The sequence below is a fragment of the Castor canadensis genome, chromosome 19 (genome assembly GCF_047511655.1).
Source record: "Castor canadensis chromosome 19, mCasCan1.hap1v2, whole genome shotgun sequence".
NCBI lineage: Eukaryota > Metazoa > Chordata > Mammalia > Rodentia > Castoridae > Castor > Castor canadensis.
The window spans coordinates 3,551,056-3,577,792 of NC_133404.1; the positions used below are offsets into that span (position 1 = coordinate 3,551,056).

Below are 26,737 nucleotides of genomic sequence, written 5' to 3' on the forward strand. Positions count from 1 at the left end.
ACTCAAAAGAAAAACAGAAAGAAAAATTTAGCTTATTTAGAACGTTGACTTTTGCACAATACCTGTCTTGTCTGACCCTCTCTTTAGGCAACCTCCCACACAGACTTAGAAGACAACAAAGTTTCATAGCTTAAACATGCAGCTTGTTATGGTTTATAAAAAATGTGTCCACTCATTACCATGTTTTGCTTTATGTAAACAAACATATCAGTCAATAACTCTGGTATAATTCTTTGGGACTATTCCATTTTAATTATTGTATTGCCCTTTCAAACTTCCATAATATGGGAATTGTGTTCAGTGTTTTAGCATTTGTGTCAAACCCTGTATCTAACATGTTAAATGACCTTTCCATAAAAGCAACACATGAAGCAGCTCATAAAAAGTTCTGGATGCAAAGTCACACATCACAAGCCTCCCATTATTCCTTCCCTGATCATGACTGTGAGGGTACAGCTGGAAACACGGAACTGAAAAACTGGTTCTCCACCACGTTGCGAAATGTAAGGAGTGGCTAGGCCATGATGATGCTGATGATGGTGATGGTGGGGATTCAACCCAGCACCGGGCACCTGTAGGCAAGTGCTCCACCAGCATTACTTCCCTAGCCCTACTGTGCCTTTTAAATCATGGAATTGTTTCCAACAAAACATTCCAAAAGAACCAAAAAACCAAGAGAGAAGCAAAAAAGGATAAAAAGATAAAAGACAAACTTTTTCATTTCTGAAAGCTGTGGGATTGTGTGGACACATCCAGGGCTGCTGCTTCTGTGTTCTCTGTTACTCCCGTCTTCAGGGTCTGCTGTGGTCCTTTTTCCTTCTTCCCAAGTTGCACAGAATCATTTGCATCCAATCTACCTGAATTCCAACGTCAATCCTCCCTGGCATCACTGGAGACATGGGAGGTGAGAAAGACTTTAGATAAGGACGGTGGGCAGGATACAGACATTCACACCCTTCTCCACACTCTCTTCAGGTTTTCATGGAGACTTAGAAGAATCAGCACTCGAGAACATCAGTGTTGATCTGTTGGTAAGATTCGACATACTTTGAGGAAAGAAGACAACACATTTGTATTGGTTTATAGCTGTAGGTTTATCTCCCCTATATTAGCAGAAGCTTGGATGTTTGTCAAGAATGGGATGACTCAGATGACTCACGTTCTAGGCATCAAGAGGCAGACTTGGAACGACTTGAAAAAAACAGTAGTTTTGAGCCCATACATTAGTTGGGGGGAAGGGGAAAGAGTGGGTGGGAAGGTCAGGCAGGAGGAAGAGTGGTAAAGTGTGAGGGCATGAGAAATCAAGCATGTCATGCTTTCTCAGAATACCCTAGTCTAGTGGCTTCTGTCTCCTTTGAACTCATTTAGCACTTAGGTCTGTTCCATTCTTCTTGGCTAATGATATCATCTCTTCAACTGTAAAATTATTTTATGATTTTTGTCTCTTTCCCTAAAATAAATTATGATCTCTTAGATGGTAGGATCTTTCTTTTTATCTCTCTAGTGCTTAGGAAGGTGTTTTATACTGAGTAGGCACTAATAAATGACTATTGGTTGAACTGATTGAATACTAATAATTGATTTGTTTGACCAAAAAATTATGACTATGTATTTTAGGTTTTCATTAAAAATGCTAAGATTGGGGCTGGAAGTGTGGCTCAAGCAGCATAGCACCTGCCCAACAAATGTGAAGTTCTGAGTTCAAATCCCATATCACAAAAAAATCTAAGATTATATAGAAAAGCAGGACTTTGTGAGTAAAGGATAACACATCTATGTATTCAGATTTAACCTATTTATTTTTTATTTACTTATTTTTGAAGTTTTAGCAAGGATTTATTTTGGTACAACAGGATAAAGTAGGGAGAAGTGGGGGTGGGGGAGACAGGGAAAGAGAAAGGGGGGGGGAGAGACAGAGAGAGAGAGAGAGAGAGAGAGAGAGAGAGAGAGAGAGAGACAGAGTGATACATTTTCTGTCCCCATGCAGGGAATGGGAACAAAGACTATTTCTAATTTATTATATGTCAATCTGGAGAGCGGTGGGGTTGATAGCAGTTACTCCATTATAATAAACAAAAACACACATTTTAGAACATTAAGATCTCACTACAATTACTGAGAACTGTACAGAAAAAAGTAGACTTGAACTCTGAAAACCTGGATTTGAATCAAGGATTTGTGACCTTGTACCCTTCAGTAAATTACTTTTCATCTATGAGCCTTTTTTCTCATCTTTAAAATAAAGGTAAGAATTCCAACTTTGCAAAATCATAAAGAATAAATCTAAAATTGCAAGCCAGGTGTTGTGGTGCAAGCCTGCAATCCTAGCACTTGGGAGGCTGAAGCAGGAGGACAGTGAGTTCCAGGCCAGCCTGGGCTACATAGTGAGAACCTGTTCAAAAAAAAGCATCATGGTTAGTAATATATTTGAAACTCAGTAATATGTTTGTAATTGTTTACCAATTCATTCATTCAAATACATCCCCAAAGCAACACAATAGAGACACACAGAATTGTTTCTTTTGTGAACTTTTGTTAGGAAACTACTTTTTGCTTCAAATGTAGGACAGATATATGCTTACTTTTTGGGCACAATTATTTGCTACTTTTTGTTATAGTATAAGGCACACATTTAAGGTCAATTATGGGAAACACAGACACGATCTTTTATGTATTTGTCTAACTGCACGAGAGTATGGATGCTACTTCTAGGTCCATCATTATCTACCTCACACTGTAGATGGTTATTTTACCAACTCTCAGGATCAGGTCAGGCATGGTGGCACATGCCTGTAAGAGGGGGACCATAATTTGAGAAGAGACTAGCTGGAGCAAAAGTTAGCAAGACCCCATCTCAACAAAAAAGTTGGTTGTGGTGGTGTACACCTGTCACCCAAGGTATGTGGGAGGTATGGACAGGATTGCAGCTGGAGGCCGGCTCCCAGCAAAAGACCCTGTCTGAAAAATAATCTAAAAGCAAAGAGGGCAGGGGATGAGGCATGGCTTAAGTGGTAAAGTGTCTGCTTAGTGTGAGGCTCTAAGTTCAAAACCCCCCAAAACACTCAGGCTCAATAATAAAGTCTATCGACCCAATATTTTGGAAGATAAGGTAGAGGACATTTTAAAAGGCTGCAGTCAGAAATTTGGGTTCTACTATTGATTATTATGTCACTTTCTCTACTCAAGGGTTTATTTTGTTTTGGAGACAAGGTCTTACTACGTAGCTCAGCTGGCTTCCAATTCACCATCTGGCCCAGGCTGGCCTCAAACTCATGATCCTCCTGCCTCCACATGCTGGGACTACAGAGTGGGCCTCCATGCCTGACTTCTACCAGACCTATAGTGAGGCAGATGACCTTAGTTTCCCATTCTCTTATTATTATTATTATGGTGAGATAAAATGTGCCTCAACAATGGTGTAACACTTAATAGGTGTTTATTACAAAATCTGAAATACATAGATATTTTTAAGGAAATACAAAGTACTCAATTAGCTTATCAGTCTCTGTGTTTTTTTCATAAATTTACTTGTAAATTAAAATTTGACATTTTCACCTCCTGTGGTGGTTAAACACAGGAACACATTAAAAAAACAAAAACCCTATAAAGGGTGCCTTGAAACAAATTTTATAATTAGATTGACAGCAAGCAGTTTCTTTCTTTTGGGTTTTGGGGAGTCTCATACAAAAATTTTTAGTGGAGTGTTCCACAGGGTGACCAAACTATCCCAGTTCACCTGGGACTTCTGTTTTAGCACTGAAAACATGTCCCAGGAAATCTGGAATCTGACACAACTGCTATGGTAGTCACTCCAGTACCTGCCATTACTGTGGGCTTTTCCATAGTACACAGCTCTATTATCTGTGTGGAATTTTTCGAAAAATTCCAGTGCTATTTCAATTTTACTTCTCAGAAGAGCACTTGCATATTCTTCCTCTTGGCACTTAGTTCATAACCATTTGAGCATATACATATTTATGGAGATTTCTCCACGAGTAGATATTTGATAAATATATGTATGCATGTATACACATACATTATATATATTAGATAATATAGAATTTTTTTTGGCAGTACTGGGATTTGAACTCAGGGCCTCACACTTGCTAGGCAGGTACTTTAGCTCTTAAACCATGTCACCAATCTTTTTTGCTTTGGTTATTTCTGAGATAGAGTTTTGCTTCATACCTGGCCAGCCTGGACTGTGATCCTCCTGAAACCAGAGTTCTAGACCCAAGGCCCAAATGCCAGGTTGGGCCACCACCCTGGGTTCCACATGCCAGGTCTGGTCACCCATCCCTAAACGCCAAATAGAAGCATTAATGGTGAAGGCAGAGAAAGGAGATTTATTACATGGCTTGGGACATGCCATGGGAAGAGGGAGAGTAAGCACTCAGTTAATCCATCTTCGGGATACTAGGTTTAAACAGACAAAGACTTAGGGGCAGGGGACAAAAGGTATGCATAACTAAACAGTTAAGTCACAGGTGAGGTCTGGTTGGTCATTATCTCAGTCCTTGTTCTGGGAGAGGTTCTGGAGTTGTTATCTGGAACCAGACAGGTGGTCCTTCCAAAGGAAGGTCTACTGTTGGGTGTAGTTTCTGTCCCTTGCCATGAAGATGTTATCTATCTTTCTTGGAATCTAAGGTGATTACAAAGTGACAGTAATGAGAATGGCTTAGAGCAAAGACAGGTACAAAATGGAGGCAGAGATGCCAAGCTTCTCCTGTTTTTACTTAATTTGTGTGCCCCAGTAAGGAGTCAGTGCTTTTCAGCAAGAGCAATTTGAGTGCTTCTTACACTCCTATTTGTGCTTCTCCTCATAAGTGGGGTGACAAGTGCACACCACCATACTCAGCCATTGGTTGAGATGGGGGCCTCCTGATTCTGAACTGTTTGCTGTGCTGGCCTCAAACTACAATGTTTGAGACACCTCACCCAATCTTTTTTTTTTTTTTTTTTTTTGAGACAGGATTTTACATTGCTGGCTTTAAGCTCATGACACACCTCCACCTCCCATGTACCACAGACATGCACAACCATGCCTGGCTCTTTTTGAGATGAGGTCTTGCTTTGTTGCCCAAGCTGGCCTCAAAATCCTGGGCTCAAGTGATCAGCCCATGGCAGCCTCCTGGGTTAACAGGAGTGTGCCTCAGTGCTTGACTACTCAGTGCTTCTTAACCTTATGACAATACTGAATTACCAACGATTCTCTCCGTGCCAGGAAGTGGCAGTGTGTCTATTTCCTGTTACAAGGGCCTTGTGCTGTTGTTTACAGACTATTGTACTTCTACCCTGTAATCACCATACCTGAGAAAACAACAAGGCAATCCTGTAAGAGCAAGTCATTTATAAACCAAACCAAAACAAACAACAATGTATGTGGGGCATCCCTTGGCCAATTTGGGGCCAGAGAGAAGTTGTCCTACTGGTTTCCCTTAAATAGCACTATAAGCTAATCTAAATCTAAGATAGTTTCCAAAATATGAATGGAATGAAGGTTGCTGAGAATCTGGTTCTCAAGGTTTGTCTGTGAGTAGGAGACCCAAAAAATGCAGAAGCACTCTGGTCCTGCTCACGATATTAATTTAGAAGATTCATGAGATCGTGGAAAGAGTTTCTGAGAAAAAAGCAGACAATCTTCTTTCCTATTAAACGCGGATGATACAGGCGGTGTACATGTAAATAAATCTGTGTAAAAGGTGGCTGCCTAGTGAGGCCCTCAGTTCAAACTCCAGTTACTGCCCCCCCAAAAAGTTATAAATCTAATTGGCTATAGTTTTTTCCACAAGGTGACTGATGACTTAAAAGTCTAATTTTGTGAGCTCTTGACTACATGCTAGGTACTGTGTCAAGTGCTTTAAATACATTATTTCACTGGATACAAGTAATTCTATGAGAAGGAGAATGATAATCCTTCAAAGAAAAACTCAGAGAGACTCAGTAATTTGCTCAAGATTACAGGTGGCAACTAGTGAGGAGAGGGAAAATTCAAACTCCCTTCAAGATCTGAACCTTCATCTCTATCCTAGGCTGCTTCTCAACACTCTTGACAGAAACTCTTATAAGTCCTACTTCTACCTGTTAGTTTTCCTTGACCTTTAGTCTTGTGCATTAGTATACAGAAGTGCCTGCTTAACAACTTTACCTTGCTGTGCAACAGGCATCCCAAACTTAACATATTTCAGGAAATGCATCCCCACCCCTAGTTGCTCATCCACAAATGTAGTTTAGGAGATTCTTGATTCCTCTATAAACCCAGTCAAGGCATTTGCTTTCAAATTACCTCTGAATCTGATCACTTGTTATCTCTACTGCCACAACCCTAGGGTTGTGGATTACTGACAGTCTCCCAACTGGTTCTGCTTTCATAGTCCCTTCCCTACAAAGCAAGTAGAGTTACCTTTCTTAAAAACACACATTGTATCATTTCTCAACATGTATCAGTCACATTGGTCCTGATGTTGTCAAATTTCCTTGTGACTTAAAGTCATCTGCTTTGAAAGGATTAGAAAGGGCAGAGTTGGAGGTCTAAGGAAACTGGCAAAGGTGTGAAAGAGCAGGTACAGTGGGAGAAGTCAGAAGTCCTGAGCAGGAGTGTTGGGTGGTGTTGAGGGTCAAGCTGTGCTTCCTGACTGAAATGAAGTAATAGAATATGCATGGCTACCAGGGAAAGGATATGGACAGCAAGAGTTCCTTCAAGATAGGGGTATTATGGGAAGAAAAATGGGGCAAAGGCATTTAGGGTCCCAACAAATGTTATTAGGCTTTTTTTTAACAGGCATAGAACAATGGGGATGTGTCTTGGGCTTGCCCCAGTGACAACAACCTAGATGTTAAAAGCTTCGATTTGAGGCCAGCATGGTGGCAGAGGTTGTAATCCCAGCACTCAGGAAACTGAGGCAGGAGGATTATTAATTCAAGGTTAACCCAAATATTTGTTGGGACCCTGTCTCAAAACCAACCAACCAACCAAAAAGAACTCCCCCCCACCAAGAAACAAATGGACAAATTAGTAGAGGCACACTTAAGTTTTCATTTTTCAAAATCAATTTCCAAAGGAATCTATGTTAAGCAGTAAGATTTATCGATAAATTAAGGATTCAGATTTTTAAAAGATTTTCAGTTTGGCCAATCCTTCAAATTATCTGAAGAGGGAGCTTTCTATACTTTTTTCCTTCACAACACTTTTCCAGCTCTCCTGTCCCATTTACAATAATTCATCCACTCTCTGAAAGACACAAAATGCCCTTTCTCACATGACTAAGTTGCCTATTGTTTTTCCATTTACTACCTTTGAATTTTTTTTTGGCAGTACTGGGGTTTGAACTCACAGCCTTGCACTTGCCAGGCAGTTGCTCTACCACCTGAATTTAAGCTCCTACACTTTTAACCACCTTGCATCATCTGTGCTTTTGCTTCTGTTGTTCTTCCAGGTTAGGTCATCTTCCCTCCCTTCTTTGCTGAACTCCTAGTCATCCATCGACCCTCAGCTCACAGCACACTTCCAGATTAAGACTCAAACAGTATCTTTTCAGCTACATTTGCTTTTTGTAGATATTTCTACTACTGCCTATACTGTGTTGTCATGTAATTAATGCATTTTATATACAATGTTGTACGGTACACTTTATGCATCATAAACTATCTTTACCATCCATGTTTTAGGGTACCCAACACCTGTAACAACACAAGTGTGTGGTCTTGGCCAAAACTTTTTTTTTTTTTTTTTTCCCCGAGTTCTAGGGATTGGACCCAGGGGCAAGCATTCTCCCCTGAGCTACATCCCCAGCCCTCCTTTCTCTTTCTGAGCCACAGGTTCCTTAATGCAAACGGGAGCTAATCTCTGCTGGGTGCTGGTACCTCATTTCTGTAACTCTAGCTACGAGACAGGCTGAGATCAGGAGGATCGCTGTTCCGGGCAAATATCTGGTGAGACACCTTCCCTCCTCCATCTCCAAAATACCCAAATGGGGATGTGGTTCAAGTGACAGAGCACCTGCCTAGCAAGTGTGAAGGCCTGATGAGTTCAAGCCCAGTGCCACCAAAACAAAACAAAACAGAACAGAACAAAACAAGAGATCGCTAATATACCTAGGCCCTTAGGCAGTGCTCCAGTAAGGAAAACCATGGCCGCTGACACTGTTTAGGGCCCCAGTGGTGCTTGTAGAGCTGAGTTCAGGAAACGCCTCTTACGATGACGTCACCGTAAGACGAAAACCACTGCACGTCGGTGCGCGTGGACGGCGTCCCGCGAAATACCGATAGCGCCGTTCACCCGCCAGAGTTTACAGGCTCCGCGGTCAGTAGCTGGAGAAACAAATTTTAGCTCAGCAGCTGAGAGCTTCCTGCAGTTACCCTAGGGCGGGCGGGAAAGGCCTCCACCGCCGGGTTCCTACCGTCCCCGGGGACTACGAGAGTGGGCCGGACGCCTATGGCTTCCGGCAAAAGCCACCTCCGGGGCGGCCCGGGGGGGGCCCTCTCGCGGTGACCACGAGGCCGTCGCCCCTTGACGGGTCTCCACCGGCTCACAGGACCGCCGCGCTCACCACCAGGAAGGCGACTCCCGCTCCGCCGCGCTCCCCGCGCCCCGCAGGCCGGGCCGTGGGGTCTCCCCGCACTCCACGCAGGGGCAGCGGGGCGGGGCGCAGTGACGCACAGAGGAGTGACGCGACGACGCAGCGCGACGCGGTGACGCACGCCCCTTTGTTGGCTCAGTAGCGGTAGCGGCGGCCGTGGAGGTGGCGCTGGGGACTGTTTTCTCTCGGAGGCCGGAGAGGAGCCGCGTCTGACTGAGGCGGGCAGCCAGCGGCCCCCTCGCTCCCTCCCTCCCTCCTCCGCGCCCTCCCCGCCGCCGCCGCCGCCGCCAGCCGCCAACCGCCGCGCCCGGGGAGGAGCCGCGGCCCCCGGGGCCGGAGCCAGGCCTGCGTCCGGACATCAAGCCGGAGCCGGAGCGAGAGCCGGGGCCTCGGCGTCCCCGCCCTCTCCCCGCCTCGGCCAGCGTCCGCCGAGCCCCCGCGTGTCGCGCCATGGACTCGGACGAGGGCTACAACTACGAGTTCGACGAGGACGAGGAGTGCAGCGAGGAGGACAGCGGCGCCGAGGAGGAGGAGGACGAGGACGAAGACGAGCCGGACGATGATAACCTGGATCTGGGCGAGGTGGAGCTGGTGGAGCCGGGGCTGGGCGTCGGCGGGGAGCGGGACGGACTGCTGTGCGGGGAGACGGGCGGTGGCGGCGGCAGCGCTCTGGGGCCCGGCGGCGGCGGCGGCGGCGGCGGCGGCGGCGGCGGGCCGGGGCACGAGCAGGAGGAGGATTACCGCTACGAGGTGCTCACGGCCGAGCAGATTCTGCAGCACATGGTGGAATGTATCCGGGAGGTCAACGAGGTCATCCAGGTGAGGGGGGCCGCCGCGTCGGATGGCCGGGGCCGGACGGGGAGCGGCTTCGGGCGGCCCCAGCGAGCAGGCCCGGGCCCGGTGCGCAGTTCGGTAGCTACCTCCGGGCCCTGTCCTCTCCCCGCAGCCTCTTGCCGGGGGATGGAGGTGGCGAAAGCCGACGTTCGCCGGCTCGCCGGGGTTGGGAGGTGCGCGGGGGGGGCGGGGCTTCTCGGGGCCGGCGATGGCGGAGGCCTGCGGCCGCCTGATGTTTCTCCAACTGCGGGCGATCCCCGCCGCTCCCTGGGCCCGGTGTCCCTGCCCTGGCCCGAGGATCGCCTGCTGTGGCGGAGCGGAGGAGGGCTGGGTGGGGGGTGTGGGAAGGTTCGGGCCCCTCTCTGGAGGATTGTCCCGGCCTCCACTTCTCCCGAGCAGTTTTGGAAGGGATTAGGGCGGACCTCAGAGCTGCTCGGTGTACGATTGCCCCAAGTGGGCACCAGTTAATAAAGAAATGGATCTCCTTGGCAGTCTGAAGTGCCTACTTAAAGGTGGGGGAAGGGATCTGCTTCTCGGAAGAGGTGCTGGTATCAGGGCCTCCTTTTCCGAGGGTGAGGCTTCTCCTTACATCTTTTTACGCCTTTGCTGTCTGGGACCTAACTGCTGCTGCTTCTGGTCGTGGTCTGTAACTCTCTTGAAGCTGTTGGAATAGTTCCTGCAGCTTGCCTACCGGTCTTTGCGGCTACAGCAGCAACAAAACGCAGTGTTGTCTCATTGGACAAGACTCTATTGTGAGTTAGAGAGCAGAGGCTTTCTGCCTTTGAATTCCTTTTTCTGCAAATTTCAACTTCGTGCTCAGTAAGTTAGGCTTGGTTTAAGTTAATAGCCACACCTCATTTAACCTTGTGCGTCAGATTTTGTATTTTTTGAACTTTAGCAAATAGATTTCCATTTGGGAAAACGTCACAAAGGGTCAGGATATGATTGGAAAATAAAAATGAAGTCTTGATTCAGTCCAGTTTTTAGAGAACACTGGTTACATGGGAGGAAAGTATATACACCAACAGCAAGTTAGTTTGCTTTCTTGCATGTCACTCTGTTTTCTTTTTTCTTTAAAACTTGCTTTGCTTGCCTAGCAAGCACAAGGCCCTGAGTTCCAGCCCATATACAATTATATATATATATCTGTATAGATGTAACAATTGGTTGGCTAAATAGTCTCTGAAAGATTAGCAGCATCTGCCTCCTTGCTGACTTTCCATTATTAACAGATTTTAATAGTATTGTCCCAGACGCAGTTTTGAAAATGGGACCATCTATTTAGGAACTAAGCCGGTGTTTTGAATAATATGAAGAAAATCACACAGTGCTGTTATTAAACAGTGGAAAGGTTATAGAAGTTAGGTAGCTTTTACTGCTCTTTTCCTCATCCAGCAAATGACAGTTGAGTTCTTAGAACGCTAAATTGAGAAATTTTCTTTTTAAGAAAATTGCCATTAGTAAAGAATTTGCAGTAAAACTTTGAATTCCCTTTATTTACAACTGTATGAAATATGATGTTCTCAACTCACTACCTAGTTTACTGGCATTTTAGTTTAGTTTTTAAAGAACTCGTGGAGATTGTTATAACTTTTTGATTGATTTATAAATGAATATTGTCCTACAGCTTAAATCTCATTCAACTTTCTCAGCGCTTAGATTTACCCTAATTACTGAAGCCAAAAACAAGTTCTTCATGTCATTTCTGGAACAGAAATGTAACTAATGTGTATGACATCATTCTTTCTTAGTTTAGGTGAGGGAGAGTAAATGCTGATGAAATGAACTAAGAAAACCTCCAAAAAACTAGGAATTTTAAAAAAAAGGTGTCCTACTTATACCATGCTTCCTTGCCTGATTTGTGAAAAACTATTTTTTCTAGCGTACTTCATTCTAAGTATGTTCTTAAGTAGAATTATTGAACATATAAGTTTATATCCCTTGTTGAAAGTCTATATTTAGAAATACAGTAAAATCAAAGGGTAGGATATATTCCAGACCATTTTTGCCTGAGTGGTGTATTTACCAGGTCTAAAGTAGGCTTATTACATAGGTAATTTGTGCACATTGTGAGAAAAACCTCATGAGAAAAAAAAATTTTTTTAAAGCCGAAATAAGCCCTGCCACCCAAGAGATACACTAGAAAATGAACTGTGGTTCTTTTTTCAGACCTCTGGATAGCTACACATAGTATTTTAAAAACAATTGAATCATGCTATGTTTTTTTTTTTTTTTTTACGGTTTTCAGTGGGGGAAAGGTTACAAAACCAGGACACTGAACAATTTTATCTTGTCAATAAGTAACTATTTTTCAGGAATTTAGTGATTACAGATTATACTAACTTGTCCGATCAATCTGGTATTATTGATCTTTTTATTTTATAGTTTCTGGCTTTTATAAACCTTGAGAATATCCTTACAGGTCAGTCTTTTAAGTGGTTTCTTATTTTCTCAGGATAAGTGGAATTGCAGAGTCAGGAAATTGCTCATCTTCAACTCTTTGATACCCTAGCACATTGCTTTCAGAAAGGTTAAACCAGTTGCCTGATTGGCATAAAGTGGACATTCAAAAGTTGCTTTTTTTAGGCTAGTGAGGTTGAACTTTTAACATTTGTTGGACTTGGTATTTCTTTTGTAAATTACCTTTTGCTTGTTTGTCCATTATGTTCAGTTTTGGAATATTTATCTCTTACTGGTTTGTAAGACCTTTATAGTTATAAGAGGGTTTAAATATCAGTTTTATAGGTTTTTCAATAACAACAAAAAAACCTACTGTTGGTTTAATATGACAAGTAGCCGTTAGCACATGTTCTGTCACTGAGCTACATTCCCAGCCCTCAAAACAGTTTTTATTAAGTTAAAAAAAAATTAAGTTTTCCTTAGTTTACATTAGAGTGGTTAACTCTAAAAAAAATTTCAAATTACTTCCTCCCCAGTGCTACTTTTCAGTATGAAATAAAATATTTTATTAGTGAATTTGAAGAAGAAAAAAGAAATGCAGAAAGATCACCAAGTTAATCTTTTAATGGGAATTTGATTAATTTTTCCAGGAGAGTAGGGATTCCTGCAGGTTAGTTCTGATCTTTTTCTGTTTTACTCCTTTGGTATTGAGACTTGAACCAGAGTTTCGTGCAGGCTAAATACACACTTTTCCACTGAGCTACACCCCCAGCCCTTAGTTCTGGTCTTCAAAGAAGTCAGCACTTAATCTTTTAGAAAACCTCCTGTTTTCTGTAACTCCCTGGTTGATAAATTTAGTTTTTTTTTTTTTAATCATCTGTGGCAATCTAGCTTACCTTTTGAGCTTTTAAGAAAAGTCAGGAATTTTGTTTAGCTTTAACTTATGCCAGTGATAGAGAAGTGCTTAACACCCTTAACTTGATGAACGGTATTCACTTAACTAGTATTGCTAATACTAAAGTGTTTCCTGAACTGATGGTACAGCTCAGTAGCAGAGCACTTGGCTAGCATGCTCAAGGCCCTTGGCTCATGCCCCACTACTATCAAAGCAAGTGATTTCTTGATGTCACTGCTTAAATAGGTAGGTAATTTGTTAAGCTAACCATTTGTTAAGCGCACACACACACACACACACACACACACACACACAAACGGGAATGTTTAAATTTACCATTTTTGTATTGCCACAACAATGTTTAGCAAATGTTAATTGTGCCTTATCTAGATTGTGCCTTCTGTGTTAAAATAGAAACACAGAAAAACTTAGATTTTTGCCTAAGGAGTATTTTAGACAGGCCATGGGTCCTGGGGCTCTATTTCAAAAGATTCTTACTCACTTGTTGAGTCTGAGGTGAAGCTTGAGCATCTGTTTATTTTAGCTACTTTGGTGATAGTTCTGAACCACTGGAATATGGTCGTTCACCACTATGATGATGTTGACTCAGGAGAGTCGAGTGAGATAGCACCAGCCCTTAGAAGTGCTACATTTAAAGAGTGTGCTGAGGAAGAGAGGAATGTGGCTGGATGTGAATGGTCAGAGAGGCTATCAAGAGAAGTGGGTGTGCATTTTGCTTTGTTAGATTATCCTAAATAACCTATTTGAAAGAATAGAAGCATTCAACCCTTACTAAGAAAGTTTGTTGGCTGTTGATTTAAAATCTTTAATTTTATATTGCCTGTTTAAACAAGGTTAAAAGCATAAATTAAGGGTGGCAGTGTATTTTGGTGTACTGGCTGGGAGTCACTTCTTTTTTTTTTTTTCTTTTTGGGAGTCACTTCTGGCCTTGGATTTTCCTCTAACTGGCAAGTTAGTTACATCTCAGAACCTTCAGGGTTTGTTTTGTTTTTCTGGGAGGTGAAAACAGTTGAACATTAGATTAGTTTTTAATTTTTTTTTTAAATTTAGCATTCTTTTCGAAACCTCAGTTACTTGGAAATGCTCATTGTTTTACAAGAAATTAAATTTAAATGCATATCAAGTAAATTTTATTTATTTCGTGTGTGTATGTAAGCATAAGCAATTAAGGTGTTTAGTATGGTTTTAGAGTTATTCTTCTTTGAACTTTTTTCTTTTCCCAGCTAATCTTCTTGAGCTATAAATTTTAAATTATATCAAGACTCTTAATTGGTTATAGCAGTAGTCTGTGAATCTAACTGGGGGTGGGGTTCAGCTGTATGGTTTTGGTGATGCTAGCTAAAGTCTGAGAATCATTTACCTAGTTGAAATTTAGCATCAGTATTTCTCCATGTGTTATGTCTGTTGTTAAATTACTACGGAGATGGGGACTGATGGAAGATAAGTTTAAGAAAGGAAAATATCCCAAGCATGGATAGCATTTAGTAGATTCCCCTACTGTCCAACTGTTATAGGGTTGGAAGGAATTTGTTATTGTTGCTATTCTTTGGATAAAATAGTCTTTTCTCAGTCATTTCAAATGTGCAAACCAAACTATCAGTATCTTAACATTCAGGATAGGAGCACTTGGTTTTTCTTTTGCTCCCCTTCCCAATGGATTTTTATTTTTCAATACAAATGTTGAATTTCCTTTTTTGTTAATACACTGGAAAGGATTTAAGGTCTTCTCATTCTTTTTTTTTTTTTTTTTTGCTGCTACTGGGTTTTGGACTCTGGTCCTCATGCTTGCTAGGCAGGTGCTCTACTGCTTGAGCCACTCCACCAGTCCATAAAAGGTTTTTTTGTTGTTGGTTTTTGTTTTTGTTTTGTTTTGGCAGTACTGGGGTTTGAACTCAGGGCTTCGCACTTGGTAGGCAAACACTCTATGCTTGAGCCACTCCTCCAGCCTGAGTTCTTGAACTATAAATGCATTTGCTCAGTAAGTTACTCAGTGCTGAAGGAGATTTATTCTCAAGGAGATTATGACCTGTTTGAGTTAGATCACCCAAAGAATGTTTTTTGGTCTCTTAAGTGGTTTAATCAAGTGCTAGTTGAATAAAAGTAGGTTTCATGGAAGAGAGATGGTCTGGATTTGGATGAAAAGAGAGGTAGGAAGCCATTCTAAGAAGTTAAATCAGGTAAGAATGAGGAGAGGGGGCCTGTAGACTTAGAGCTGAAAGAGTGTCTTAAGTGACAGAGCATCTGCCTAGCAAGTGTGAGGCCCAGAGTTCAAATCCCAGTACAGCAAAACAAAACAAAACAAAAAGTTGAACTGAGTTTATACATGGTAGAGAATTATGTAGAATCTGAGAGATTTGAGTTTGATATGATGAAGGAAGGTAGGCAGAAGTCATAAGATGGATTCCTTTCTTTTGGGTTTGTGACAGGTATACGTATGGTTATCTTTTGTCCTGTCTTACCCCAAAACTCAGTGACTTAAAAACTACATTTATTATCTCACAGTTTTTACAAATAATAATTCGGGATGAAGCTTAGCTGGGTGCTTGCTCAGGGACTGTTACAAGGCTGCAACCAAGGGTACAATTCTCAAGGCTTGACTGGGAGGGAATCCCCTTTTCATATGGCGTAGGTTTTTCCCTGGGTGATTATTGGCTAGAGGCTTGGCCATGTAAACCTACCCATTAAGAGGCCCACAACACAGTACCTCTCTCCTCCAGAGTGAGAATCCAGAGGTCTCCAAGATAGAAACCACAGTTGTTTTGTGACTTAATCTCATAACATCCATCATTTTGACATATTCTATTTAAGTCAGTTTTTGAATCCAGCCCATACTCAGGAAGAGTAGATTAGACAAAGATACGAGGACCATGAGGCAGAGATCATTGGAGGCCATTTTAGAGGCTACCTACTATTCTACCCATCTACCCATCCATCTGTCTCTCATTTAAGACATGAATGACAACTGTTGTATGATGTTTTTCCAGTCAGGTAGTACATTGGAAAGATAGTAGTTTGGCTTTGTTATTTTAGATTAACCATAAATATACCTGTAAATGGTAAGTATTCCTAATTACCTTTCAGATATTTAAGATTAAAATTATAGCAAGTAGTCTTGGAATTGGTAGGAATTTGAGATTCTCTAGTACATTGGTTTTAAATGTAGACAGGTCTCTCTATGTGGCCTGTGGTTAACCTAGAACTTTCCATCCTCCTGCCTCTCTGCCTCCTCTGTGCTGGGATTTACAGGCATGCACCATTGTCTTTTTTTTTTTTTTTTTTTTTTAATCCAGCTCCATAGTGGAATCCTCTGTGAATAGGGTCATTCTGCTTTTAGTTTTAAGATAATCAGTGATTCACATAGCGTTCCAAGAAGTAATGAAGTGATTCCACATACCCTTTTCTTTTTTTTTTTACAATGTCATCTTTGAAAACAATGTATTACATAAACATCTTAAAAAAAAGTCTTGTACATCACAACCACAGTATTGGTGTTGATATAATCTACTGATCTTAATTCAGCTTTTTCTCCCTTAGGGACTTTTAAAAATGCAGGTACCCAGACTCCATTAGTAAATGGGTCTCTGGAAGTTTGGTCCAAGCATTGTCATTGAACAGAAATCTTCCCTGGATTATTTTAAGGGTTGAGAGCCCCTGTTTTTATCTAATTTTAGTCTCCAAGAGTCTTTTCTGTAGTTAATATCTGTTTTAACTACAAATAAATTGTAGTGAGCTACTTGATGGTGGGCTGTTTTGTGATGTAGCTAATTCCAACATTTAACTCTTGATTTTTTTTTTTTAAAGGGAGGTAAAATCTTGCATGTTAACTTTCACTCATTGTTCCTAGGGTGACCCCCTAGATTTTCTTTTTTTTTAATGTAACATTTTGAAGCCTGCCTAAAGTTAATCAAGTCCCCTTTCTTCTGTCATTTATTTATTTAATATAGTGCTGAGGATTCAACCCAGAGCCTCATGTCTGCTAGGGAAGCACCGTACTACTGAACTATACCCCCACCCATTTTATATTTGTATTTTGAGATGGTCTCATTAAGTTGCCCAGGCTGGCCTTGAACTTGTGATCCTCCTGTCTCAACCTCCTGAGTAGCTGGGATTATAGGTATGGACCACATGCTCTGTCATTCTTTTTGTGACCGTGAAGCTATACTTACTTTCTTTCCTTTCAGACTTTTAAATTTATTTTGTTTTGAGTTGGGATCTTGGTATATTGTCCAGACTGGTCCAGTCCTGGGCTCAAGTGATCCTCTGGCCTCAGCCTCATTGCTGGGACTATATGTGCTCACCGCCACACCTGGCTGAAACTATGTCTCGATGCATATTGCCTAGTTATCTTCTCCTGTTAGCCTCTCTTTTTATTAAAGGGCTATAACTTGACCAAATCCTTGACAGTATCCTTTGTTCTTGGTACTGTGTAAACATATATGTTTATAAATGTCTTAATTATTCCCATTAATTGATGGGATGAATAGAATTTATTTTGGCTGGCTTTTTATGATTACCACTTATTAAATGAGAAAATGATCACACTTCTAACTTAGGGTGATCCTTCAGGGACCAAAGAGGTAATAGTGGTAAGTCATTGTAGTATTTTCAGTTCAAAAACCTAAAGTAGTTATTTTTTTGGCAGTACTGGGGGTTGAGTTCAGGGCTTTGCACTTGATAGGCAGGCACTCTACCACTTGAGGCACACCCCCAACCCTCTTTGCTTTAGTTAGTTTTGGGATAGGGTGTCACATTTTTGCATGGACTGGCCTCGACTGCTAACCTTCTACTCGTGCTTCCCGTATAGCTGTGATGGACACCACCATGCTCAGCTGTGGTTGAGATGGGGCCTCTCTTAACTTTTTACCTAGGCTGGCCTAAAACCAGGATCCTCCTGATCTCTTCCTAGCTTGGATTTCAAGATTGAGCCACCTTGTCTAGCTAAAGTATGTTTTTTTAAAAAAGCTGCTGAGTAGATTTCTATAATCATATATGATTTAAGTGTCTTCCTAAATCTTTGCTCTTTTTCCTAGGTGATTGTCTGGCTTCATCTTGAGTAATGTCTCATAGATGTATTGTGGCACATAGTAGGTGCTTAGTAAGTGTTTGAATAGAATTGATGTATAACGTGGTGTCTGAGCTTAAAAAGCTCTTTTTTTTCTTTTTTTTGTGAGTTTGATTTTCTTTTTTTTTAAATTTTTTTATTCATATGTGCATACAATGTTTGGGTCATTTCTCCCCCCTGCCCCCATCCCCTCCCTTACCCTCCCGCCCCCTCCGTCTCCCCCCTACCCCCTCGCTACCCAGCAGAAACTATTTTTCCCTTATCTCTAATTTTGTTGAAGAGAGAGTGTAAGCAATAATAGGAAGGACCAAGGGTTTTTGCTAGTTGAGATAAAGATAGTTGACTTGCATTGATTTCCTTTAAAAAGCTCTTACTGAGCTATCTGTTCTGGCAAGGCAACTTTTCAGAGCCCTACTTTATTTTTCATTTTTAAAAATAAGAATTTGTGTGTTAAGGCCAAGAGGTTATGAGAATTTAAATGAGAAATGGCAGGTATTCTGTGAGTTTTTTCAGGTAAACATTGTTTAGTAGAAGTTTTCTTTCCTTTTTTGCCATGTGCCATTTAAGAGAAGTATCAGAAGTGATCTGACATTTAGCACCTTTTGACAAAAAAGATAAGTATTAGGTAACATTTCCTTATTACTAAGACACTTATTTAAATAATGCTAAAATTAGCTATTTTCCCTTGACTTGATTTTCTATCTCTTTTAAAATGGTCATACTTCTAATTCAGATGTTACTGATACCATTTGCTTGATAGTGTGTCCTCTCTTAATCACACTTGTGTAATTTGTTAGGGATTAAATATAGAGACAGAAGTATTTTGTGGTTCTTAGCAAGTATAACTAAGAACTTTTAGGGTGGGCGCTTATCTTGGACTTTGTGACAAGTATTTCTCATCTTCCTGGAGGTTCTTCCTACTGCATTTCACTTAATTGTTCACCATTTGTGTGATTGAGGGTCAGCCTTGGTTCTTCTGCATTTTCCACAACTTGTTAGCCCTAATCAGGTTACCTCTGAAATGTGTTGTCTGTTACTATCTTTTTACTGTCTAATCCTAGTCTAGGGCCTCCTTTAATTTTTCTTCCTATCTCTAGGCTTCCAGGTCCTCTATTGTACTGTTAATAAGTTTAATGGCCATCCTCTGGTTAAAAAGAGATTTCCTATTAGGCTTCTTAATATGGCATTTATAGCTCTTATAACTAAATGCAGCTAATTGTTTTCAGTCTCATCTGTTGTTGTCCCTCATACCCCACCACCCCACTGGCACTGCAGATAATTCCTTAATGTAGAACATACATTTGATGTTTTCCTACTTCTTTCCGTGCCAGTCCCTCTTCTGAAATGCTGATCAGGACCGGCTCAACTATTGCCTCATCTCTCTCTAGCTCTGTCTGTACATTTCCAGTGGTTCCTTATCTGCTTAGCACCTTCTATAGGGATACTTGGTGTAGCCCACAGAGCTTGTAATGGAGCCATCTATATACCTAAGTGTCTCTAGTTCATTAGATGTGAGGGTTTTGAAGGTGAGAACTGCAACTCCTTGGTCTTTCTGGGCACAGCATAAAGCACACTAGCCAGTAAACACTGGAAGAACTGTGTTGAAGAACTGTGTTGAAGAAGTGCGTACTGCCTTGGTTTTCTTAGTCTGTAAACCCAAGGTAGCTGAAAAGATTTCTTCTGGCACTATTGAATTATGACTTCTAGATGATACCAAGGTGGTAGTATAAGATGTCAAGAAAAGAAATGCTTAAATCCTCAGAGGACAAGCTTTTTAAGGCCCTGAATGTAACTATTCCCAGTAGTTCCCTGGCACTTTATGTGAGCTAGCAATTGAGTAACTTTAATATAGTAGTTCTCAATGAGTGGTCCACAGAGAGCATTATCACACTTATTTATTTGCCTTATAAAATGTGGTGACATTTGTATTCAGAGCATGAAGCAATGGTGGCCAAAGCCACCTTAGCGCAGATCAGGTCAGTGGTATCCTACCATATCCATAGTAGCATTGTATTTTTCACTATCACACACTCATAGTGAAAGATACCAGTTTCACTTTTGCTAATGAGGCAGTAAAAACTAATAGTTTGATTGATTACATACAACCTGTGTGTCAAAATGGGAGATATTTGCAAAGTACTTACACATACTGAAGTATAATAGTTGTCTCATAGAAGAAAAGTTTGTGCTCACTTTTGACATGTAAGCTGAACATTGATGGGACACAATTTTTACTTGAAAGAATGACAAACTGGCTGTTTAGACTTGTGGCAAATGTGGTGTTTCTTCAGATGAATGAGTTGTACCTGCCATTTCAAGGAAGATATATTTGTTGCAAGTGATAAAATTTGAGTTTCACGTAGAATATGTTTTGGGAAGCTTTATCTGCCATTGTGAAACTAGTAGCTTCCTAGTACTGAAAAACTTTTCTGATGATATTTACTACATCATAATGTATGCCACCATTTGGAAGAGCTGCATAAGGTTATGAACCATATTTCTAGACATGCATGGGTGGAAATGGAATTGGGTGCTTTCTCCTTTATTTCCCCTCTTCTTGCTCTATTTTATCCCTCCCTCCCTCCCTCCTTCCTTCTCTCCTTCCTTTCCTTCCTCCCTTTTTCCCTCCCTCCCTCCCTCTCTTCCTTCCTTCCTGCAGTACTGGTGTTTGAATTCAGGGCCTACACTTTGAACCACTCCATCAGCCACCCCAACCCCCTTTTTTTTTTTATGGGTTTTTTTTTTTTTTTTCTAAGATAGGGTCTTGAGAACTATTTGCCCAGGCTGACTTTGAACTGAGATCCTTCTGACTTCAGCATATTTCAGTGTTCCACATTTCTACTTGTATAGAAAGTACATCACCCATTTCTTCTTTTTTACTTTCTTCACTTGCCATCCTCCTCCATGTAGTGCCCTCCCCTTAACCTGACCTGTTTTACTTTCCTGTCCTTCATTGCTTAGGTGTCTCTTTGTTGTTCAGTGGGGTTTTGCCTGTAAATATATTGTGCTTAAGTTTTTAAAGGACATAACAGAGATACTGCTTGTCATATTCCATTTATTTGTATTCTGACTTCCTACATTGAAATGAAAGCTCCAGGAGAACAGGGACTTGGTTTAATTAATTTTGCTTTGCTGTTGCCATAGTATCAGTGCTCAGAACAGTACCTGGTGCATGGTGGACACTTGATAAACTTTTTTTTGTAAATATTATTATTGTACTTCCTTTTTTTTTCTTGCTATGATAGATGCACATACTATCACTGAGCTATACTACAAACATTATTTTTAAAATACTTAAAAGTCTCTTAATATTTTTTTGAAGTTCTTTCAGCACTTTAAAGATTCCCCTGTTAGCCTGGCCAGGTGTTGTATTACTTTAATCCCAGCACTCTGGAGCCTGAGGCAGGAAGATTGTGAGTTGGAGGCCAGCCTGAGCTAGGTAGTGAGATTCTCAGAAAACCAAAGGCTTGGGGTGTAACTTAACAAATCCCTGAGTTCCATCCCCAGCATCACCAAAAAATAAAAAAAGATTCCATTGTTTTTTTGGATTCTCTTGGGAGGAAGGTAAGAAGTTACTTTAAAATTGTGTTTCTGAAATTATTTTAACCTTTTCTTTGAAGCACTGATTAAAAACCCATTAATGTGTTTAGACTGGGTTTTCTTTCTGTTTATCTTTGAGTGTCCAGAACTTTTTGACTTGGAGGATATAATATCTTTTTATCAGTTTTGGAAATTCTTAATTTCTTTTCCTTCTGAGACTTTAAGTTGCAAATAAATCAGAGCTTTTTATTATGTTCTTTATATAAAGTCCAGAGCTCTTTTGTATAATCTTCCATCCTGCTTTCTCTGTGTTTTGGTTTGCAGAACTTCTCTTGTCATCTTTCTTCTCGGTGGTACTGGGGTTTGACCTCAGGGTCTTGCACTTGCTAGGCAGATGCTCTTCCACTTGAGTCTAGTCCCTATCCTATTTTGTTTCAGTTATTTTTCAGGTAGGGTCTGCAATCCTTTTATTTTATGCCTCCTGTATAGTTGGGATGACAGACATGCCCCACCATGCCCAGCTTTTTTGTTGAGATGGGGGGGGGGTCTCATGAACTTTTGGCCTAGGCTGGCCTTGAACCTGGGACTTCGGCGTGAGTTGCTGTGCCTTTAGGTAATTTCTATTAACTTACCTTGTCGATCTCTAAATCTGTCTTCTCTTGAGCCTAATCTGATGTTAAACACATCTTAATTAGTGCTTAATTTCAGATACTGTGTTTTTCAATTCTAAATTTTTTATTTTATTTTTGTAGATTACAATTTTTTATTTATCTTTTTACATGTATTTTTGGACTTTTGGTCCTTTTCCTCTGGGATATTAATCATTAAGTTATTCTTAAAGTTTTATCAGCAAACTGTAGTATCCTCAGAAGAATACTAAGTGGTTACCATCCATGCAAAGCAAGTGGGTGGGCATGGTTAGGACACAGTGAATGGTGCTTAAGAGGAATCTTCTTATCAGAACATGTTCTGAGCCTCAGGGTCCCCATAACAACTAAAGGATACAGGTTAGCGTATGAGATTCCTTAGCATGATGGATCAGGTTTTTTATAATTCTTCTATGTTGACCTTACCTGCTGTTTCTTCTCTCTCATCCCGGCATACCAAGATAAAGATAGTCCTTGGAAAAATGTTTCTTTAAAGGTTTTTCTCCTGATAGTCTCATTCATATTTCAACATTTTCTTTTTTTTTGCAGTACCAGGGTTGGAACTCAGGGCCTACACCTTGAGCCACTCTACTAGCCCTTTTGTGTGATGGGGTTTTTTGAGATAGGGTCTCATGAGTTATTTGCCCCGGCTGGCTTTGAACCTCGATCCTTTTGATCTGTGCCTCCTGAGTAGCTAGGATTACAGGTGTGAGCCACTGGCACCTGACTCAAGATGTATCTTAAACATTGCTTGTTCTTTGAAGCCTTTCTTCTGCGTAGATCTCAGTTTTGTATGTAATTTTATTAGAGAGTTCTTATTTATTATCCTATTAGATAGACTGAAATTTTCAAGGATAGGACCAATGCCCCAAATTTGGTCTTCCTGTATACCAGCACAGCACCTGGACCATAGCTGATCAACACTGATTAAATAGTCAAATATGTAAATGAATTTTCTTATTGATAAAAATAAGTCTTAGTACTACCCTGTTTTTCTTTTGTGAATTGTTCACATTCATCATCTGACATCACTGAATTAACTCTTCTCATTGTCTACCATACTTTGGCTTTTGCTTTTAATCCATTACCAAGGAATTTTAGTCACCCCAGCTAATCTCTGAAATAGATGATATTTTTACTGCTTTGTGAATAAGGAAATTGAGGCTTAGAAGAATTAAATAACTTGCCAAAGTTTTCATAAATGTAATTGGAACTCAGTATTTTATATCATTAATTAAACACAAGTGAATCTTACTGTCTTCTGTGTTGGGTGTTTTCTCTTTGCCTCTGTAGAACTACCCTATCTTTACCCTTCCTGTTCTGTGCCCCAGGAGACTGACTTGAGAGATTGAGTCAGTGGGCCTTGACTTGTGATTTCTTCATTGTGATCTGTGAATCCAAGTAAGCAAGAGTGCAGTAAAATCAGAGATCTACATTCACCAGTTAAGATTTTGCATTTTATAGCTGGACTGGTGGTATATACCTATAATCCCAGCACTCTGGAGGCAGAGGCAGGAGGATCTGCATTCGAGTCCAGTCTGAGCTACGTATATGTAGCAAGACCCTGTCTAAAAAAAACAATGGCTGGGGATGAAGTTCAGTAGTAGAGCACTTGCCTGGCATGTACGAGGCTCTGGGTTTGATCCCCAGCACCACAACAGAACACACAACACAACACAACACAACACAACACAACACAACACAACACACACCTTACATACCATCCTCAAGAAAACCAACCACCTACCCAACCAGTCAGCCTACCTTCCTTCCTTCCTTCCTCCCTTCCTCCCTTCTTCCCTTACTTCCTCCCTGCCTTGTGGTTCTGGTGCTGGGGGATTGAACCTAGGGTGTCCTGCAGGCTAAGCAGGGCTTTACCACTGAGCCATGTTCCTGGCTCATCTGTCTTTTATAGTCCTCTCAACTCATATTACCTTGATATAGTTATATCTGGGTCCTTGGAATACATGACAGTGTCTGAAGCTTGATTTGTAATGTTGCAGCCGACTGAAGTAAAGCAGTGAAGATAAAACGTTAAAATTCACAAAAATAGTCTAGTCACCATTAGTAATGAAAGTATAGAATTAAGAATGACTATAAGCTTGCCCAGTTTGGATTCGTACCAGTGTTGGCACAATTTTTGATTCACATATAGTCAGATTAACAAGGTTGAAAGGGATCTTAATGGTTATCTCGGCCAGCCATTTATCAAAGACTTACCTCGCTATTAAATGGTCCCTGGGTTTTTTCTTAAACCTCCACCGTGATTAAACTTCCAGCATCTTCCAGAATTGAGCATATTTCATATTTGAACATCTTTGAGAGTTCTTTTCGTATACTAATATCTGTCTCCTCATAGTATTTTTTAATGTAAGTCTGCTTGGTTCTAACTCTTCCTTATAAGCTTTTCCATAATTTTAAGGACTTATTGAACATATTGGAATCTTACCAGTTTGCTAACTTATATCCAACTAACACCCTTTTTTTGGTACAGAATCCAGAATAAAGCTTCTGCTTTATTTCTTATGAATTGTTAGTCAGTAAGATTATTCTCCATTGGTCTTTTGGATTCAGGCCTGTGCGTGTCGGCTCAGGCAGTAGTTACATAAGGCAGAAAGCACACTTCAGCAGCACATGTGCACCCTGTTCAGATAAACAAATGCCAGACAAATCTAAGGCAGATTTGTTTATACCCTTGTTGCAAATACTGAGGAGTATTAAGTAACAAGTGAGTAAGTCACTCATTTTGATGTTGCTGGTTTATTAATGTTGTACTTTTGAGGTTATTTTGAGTTCTGTATACTTCTGTAACTGCTTTTATAAAAATAAAAGTTTTTGCTAGGCAGTGTTAACCAGGTAGCTCTGAAAAAAACGTTTTCTACTACTTTTTTAAGGTTCCTGTTAGTTTAAGTAAAGGATGTTGAAATCACAATCCAAACGTACCTTTGTGAATTATTTTTTTCCCTCTTATGTGTAGCAAAACAAAACAGAGAAGTAATTTGAATGCTGAGGCCAGTATGACTCAAAACAGCCTGGTATGCTAAGACAGACTGTTGATCAACTTTGGATTTTAGGAGTTCAATTTCTTTTATTACTGGACTATCCATATATTTTATTGGCTCAACCTTCATAGAACAGCTGGGCGTGGTGGCATACTTCTGTAATCCCCACACTTGGAGGCTGAGGCAGGATGATCACCAGTTCTAGAATAGCCTGGGCTATATAGTTAATATACCAAGGCTCTATTCCGAAAAAGAAAAAACAATCAGAAAATAGAAGAGAGGAGAAAGAAGCTGAGTGTGAAAAATGAAAAGCTTACTGGAAAACTTACTAGGCAGACAGAGGAGGAAGAGGAATAGCACGTGTAAAGGTACAGAAGTTTTAGTAGTCTGGTTTGGTATGTTGAGTGAACAGCAAGGGACTGAATATTGCCTGGATCACTGGGACAGAGAGTTGTGGAGCAGGCTAGACAGGCAGTATTGCTATGGCTATATGAAGCAATATCACACTTTTAAGTAAATGTGGAATTAGTGTTTAGAAAGACCACTGCTGGCAGTTCAGGAAATAAAAGTGAACAGGATGAAACTAGAAATCTAGGAAAGCAGTGAAAATAATCAAGGCAAGAAAATCATGGCGAGGTTAGCAAGGCTGGAATCTCTGGTGTATGGAATGGAGGAAAGAAAGGCATTCATGATATCAGGAGGTTAAATCAGTGAGTGAGTTAATTGGGAGACAAAATAACTTGGTGTTTAAGCCTTTTGCATCATGTAGCCATGAATTCAGTCCCAGCTTTGCTTTTTATCAACTTGTGTGACTTTGTATCAGTTATTTTATTTTAGTGAATTGTTTCCTTATCTGTTAAATGAGTATTACAGTGGCATAGCCACAACTTTAAGTAATGTGTATTTAACTTGCTGAATTAATAGTTGCTCTGAATTCACTCTTTAAAACAGACAGAATTGATAGGCATGACAAGCTCTCAGCTTGCTGGTTTTCCTAGATAAGTAAAACTAAATTACAAAATTAACCAGTTAACATTATGCCATATAATACATACAAAATGTTCAGAATAGGTAAATCTACTAGGATTTTAATTGTCAGAGGCTAGGTGGGAGGGAATGGGAAATGACAGCTAATAAGTACAGGGTTTCTTTTTAGGATAATGGAATGTTCTCAAAATAATGGTTGACACAACTGAGTTAACAACCATGAATATATAATCAAAATCACTGAACCACTTTGAGAGTTCGAGAGTTAATTTTATGGTATATGAATTGTATCTCAGTAAAGTCATGAAGATAGTATGTGTACCACATTTAAATTCTTCAATTGTTAAGTACTTTTTTTTTCTTTCTTTCTTTTGCTGTGCTTAGGATTGAACTTAAAACCTTGAGCATGCTAGGCAAGTACTCTACCACTGAGCTACATCCCCAGACCTCTTTTTGTAGCTTTTCTTCTCTTACGGAATTTGTATTTGGTTATTGTGTTACTTTACCCACTTACAATTTTGATGGGTTATAATAAAGAGGGATATTTAAGTGGTCAGATCTTCTGAAAATAGAAGGGGTAACATTTCCTTTCTTAAACATGTAGTTTGGATCTGTTTTAAGTTAATGCAAAATCAAGTATTTGATTAAAGTTGCTTTTGCATGAATGCAAGCTTTTGATGAAGACAGGTGAAACAGGCATTTGGCAGTAATGTCTTAATAAAAATTTCTCTACCAGAGTACAGTTCTTATGCTTAACCTAGCATTTTGAC

At 40.5% G+C, this 26,737-nt stretch overlaps 1 protein-coding gene and 1 long non-coding RNA gene across 3 annotated transcripts in view; one reads left to right on the forward strand and one right to left on the reverse strand.

The window, feature by feature from the left end:
* Window positions 1–226: 226 nt before the first annotated feature.
* On the reverse strand, window positions 227–8,536 carry LOC109688418 (uncharacterized). Its single transcript, XR_012443825.1, has 2 exons — window positions 8,095–8,536; window positions 227–1,025 (listed from the first exon to the last, which is right to left on the reverse strand). It is a non-coding gene; the product is annotated as an uncharacterized lncRNA (long non-coding RNA).
* Window positions 8,537–8,849: 313 nt separating this feature from the next.
* Arih1 (ariadne RBR E3 ubiquitin protein ligase 1) overlaps window positions 8,850–26,737 on the forward strand; it is a 106,290-nt gene continuing 88,402 nt past the window's right edge. The window contains exon 1 of one of the 2 annotated variants that reach the window (XM_074061504.1): window positions 8,850–9,398. In XM_074061504.1, the coding sequence (XP_073917605.1) occupies window positions 9,030–9,398 (369 nt within the window). In that variant the 5' untranslated portion in view covers window positions 8,850–9,029. The remainder of the gene's footprint in view (window positions 9,399–26,737) is intronic. The other variant, XM_074061505.1, reaches the window with a different exon arrangement.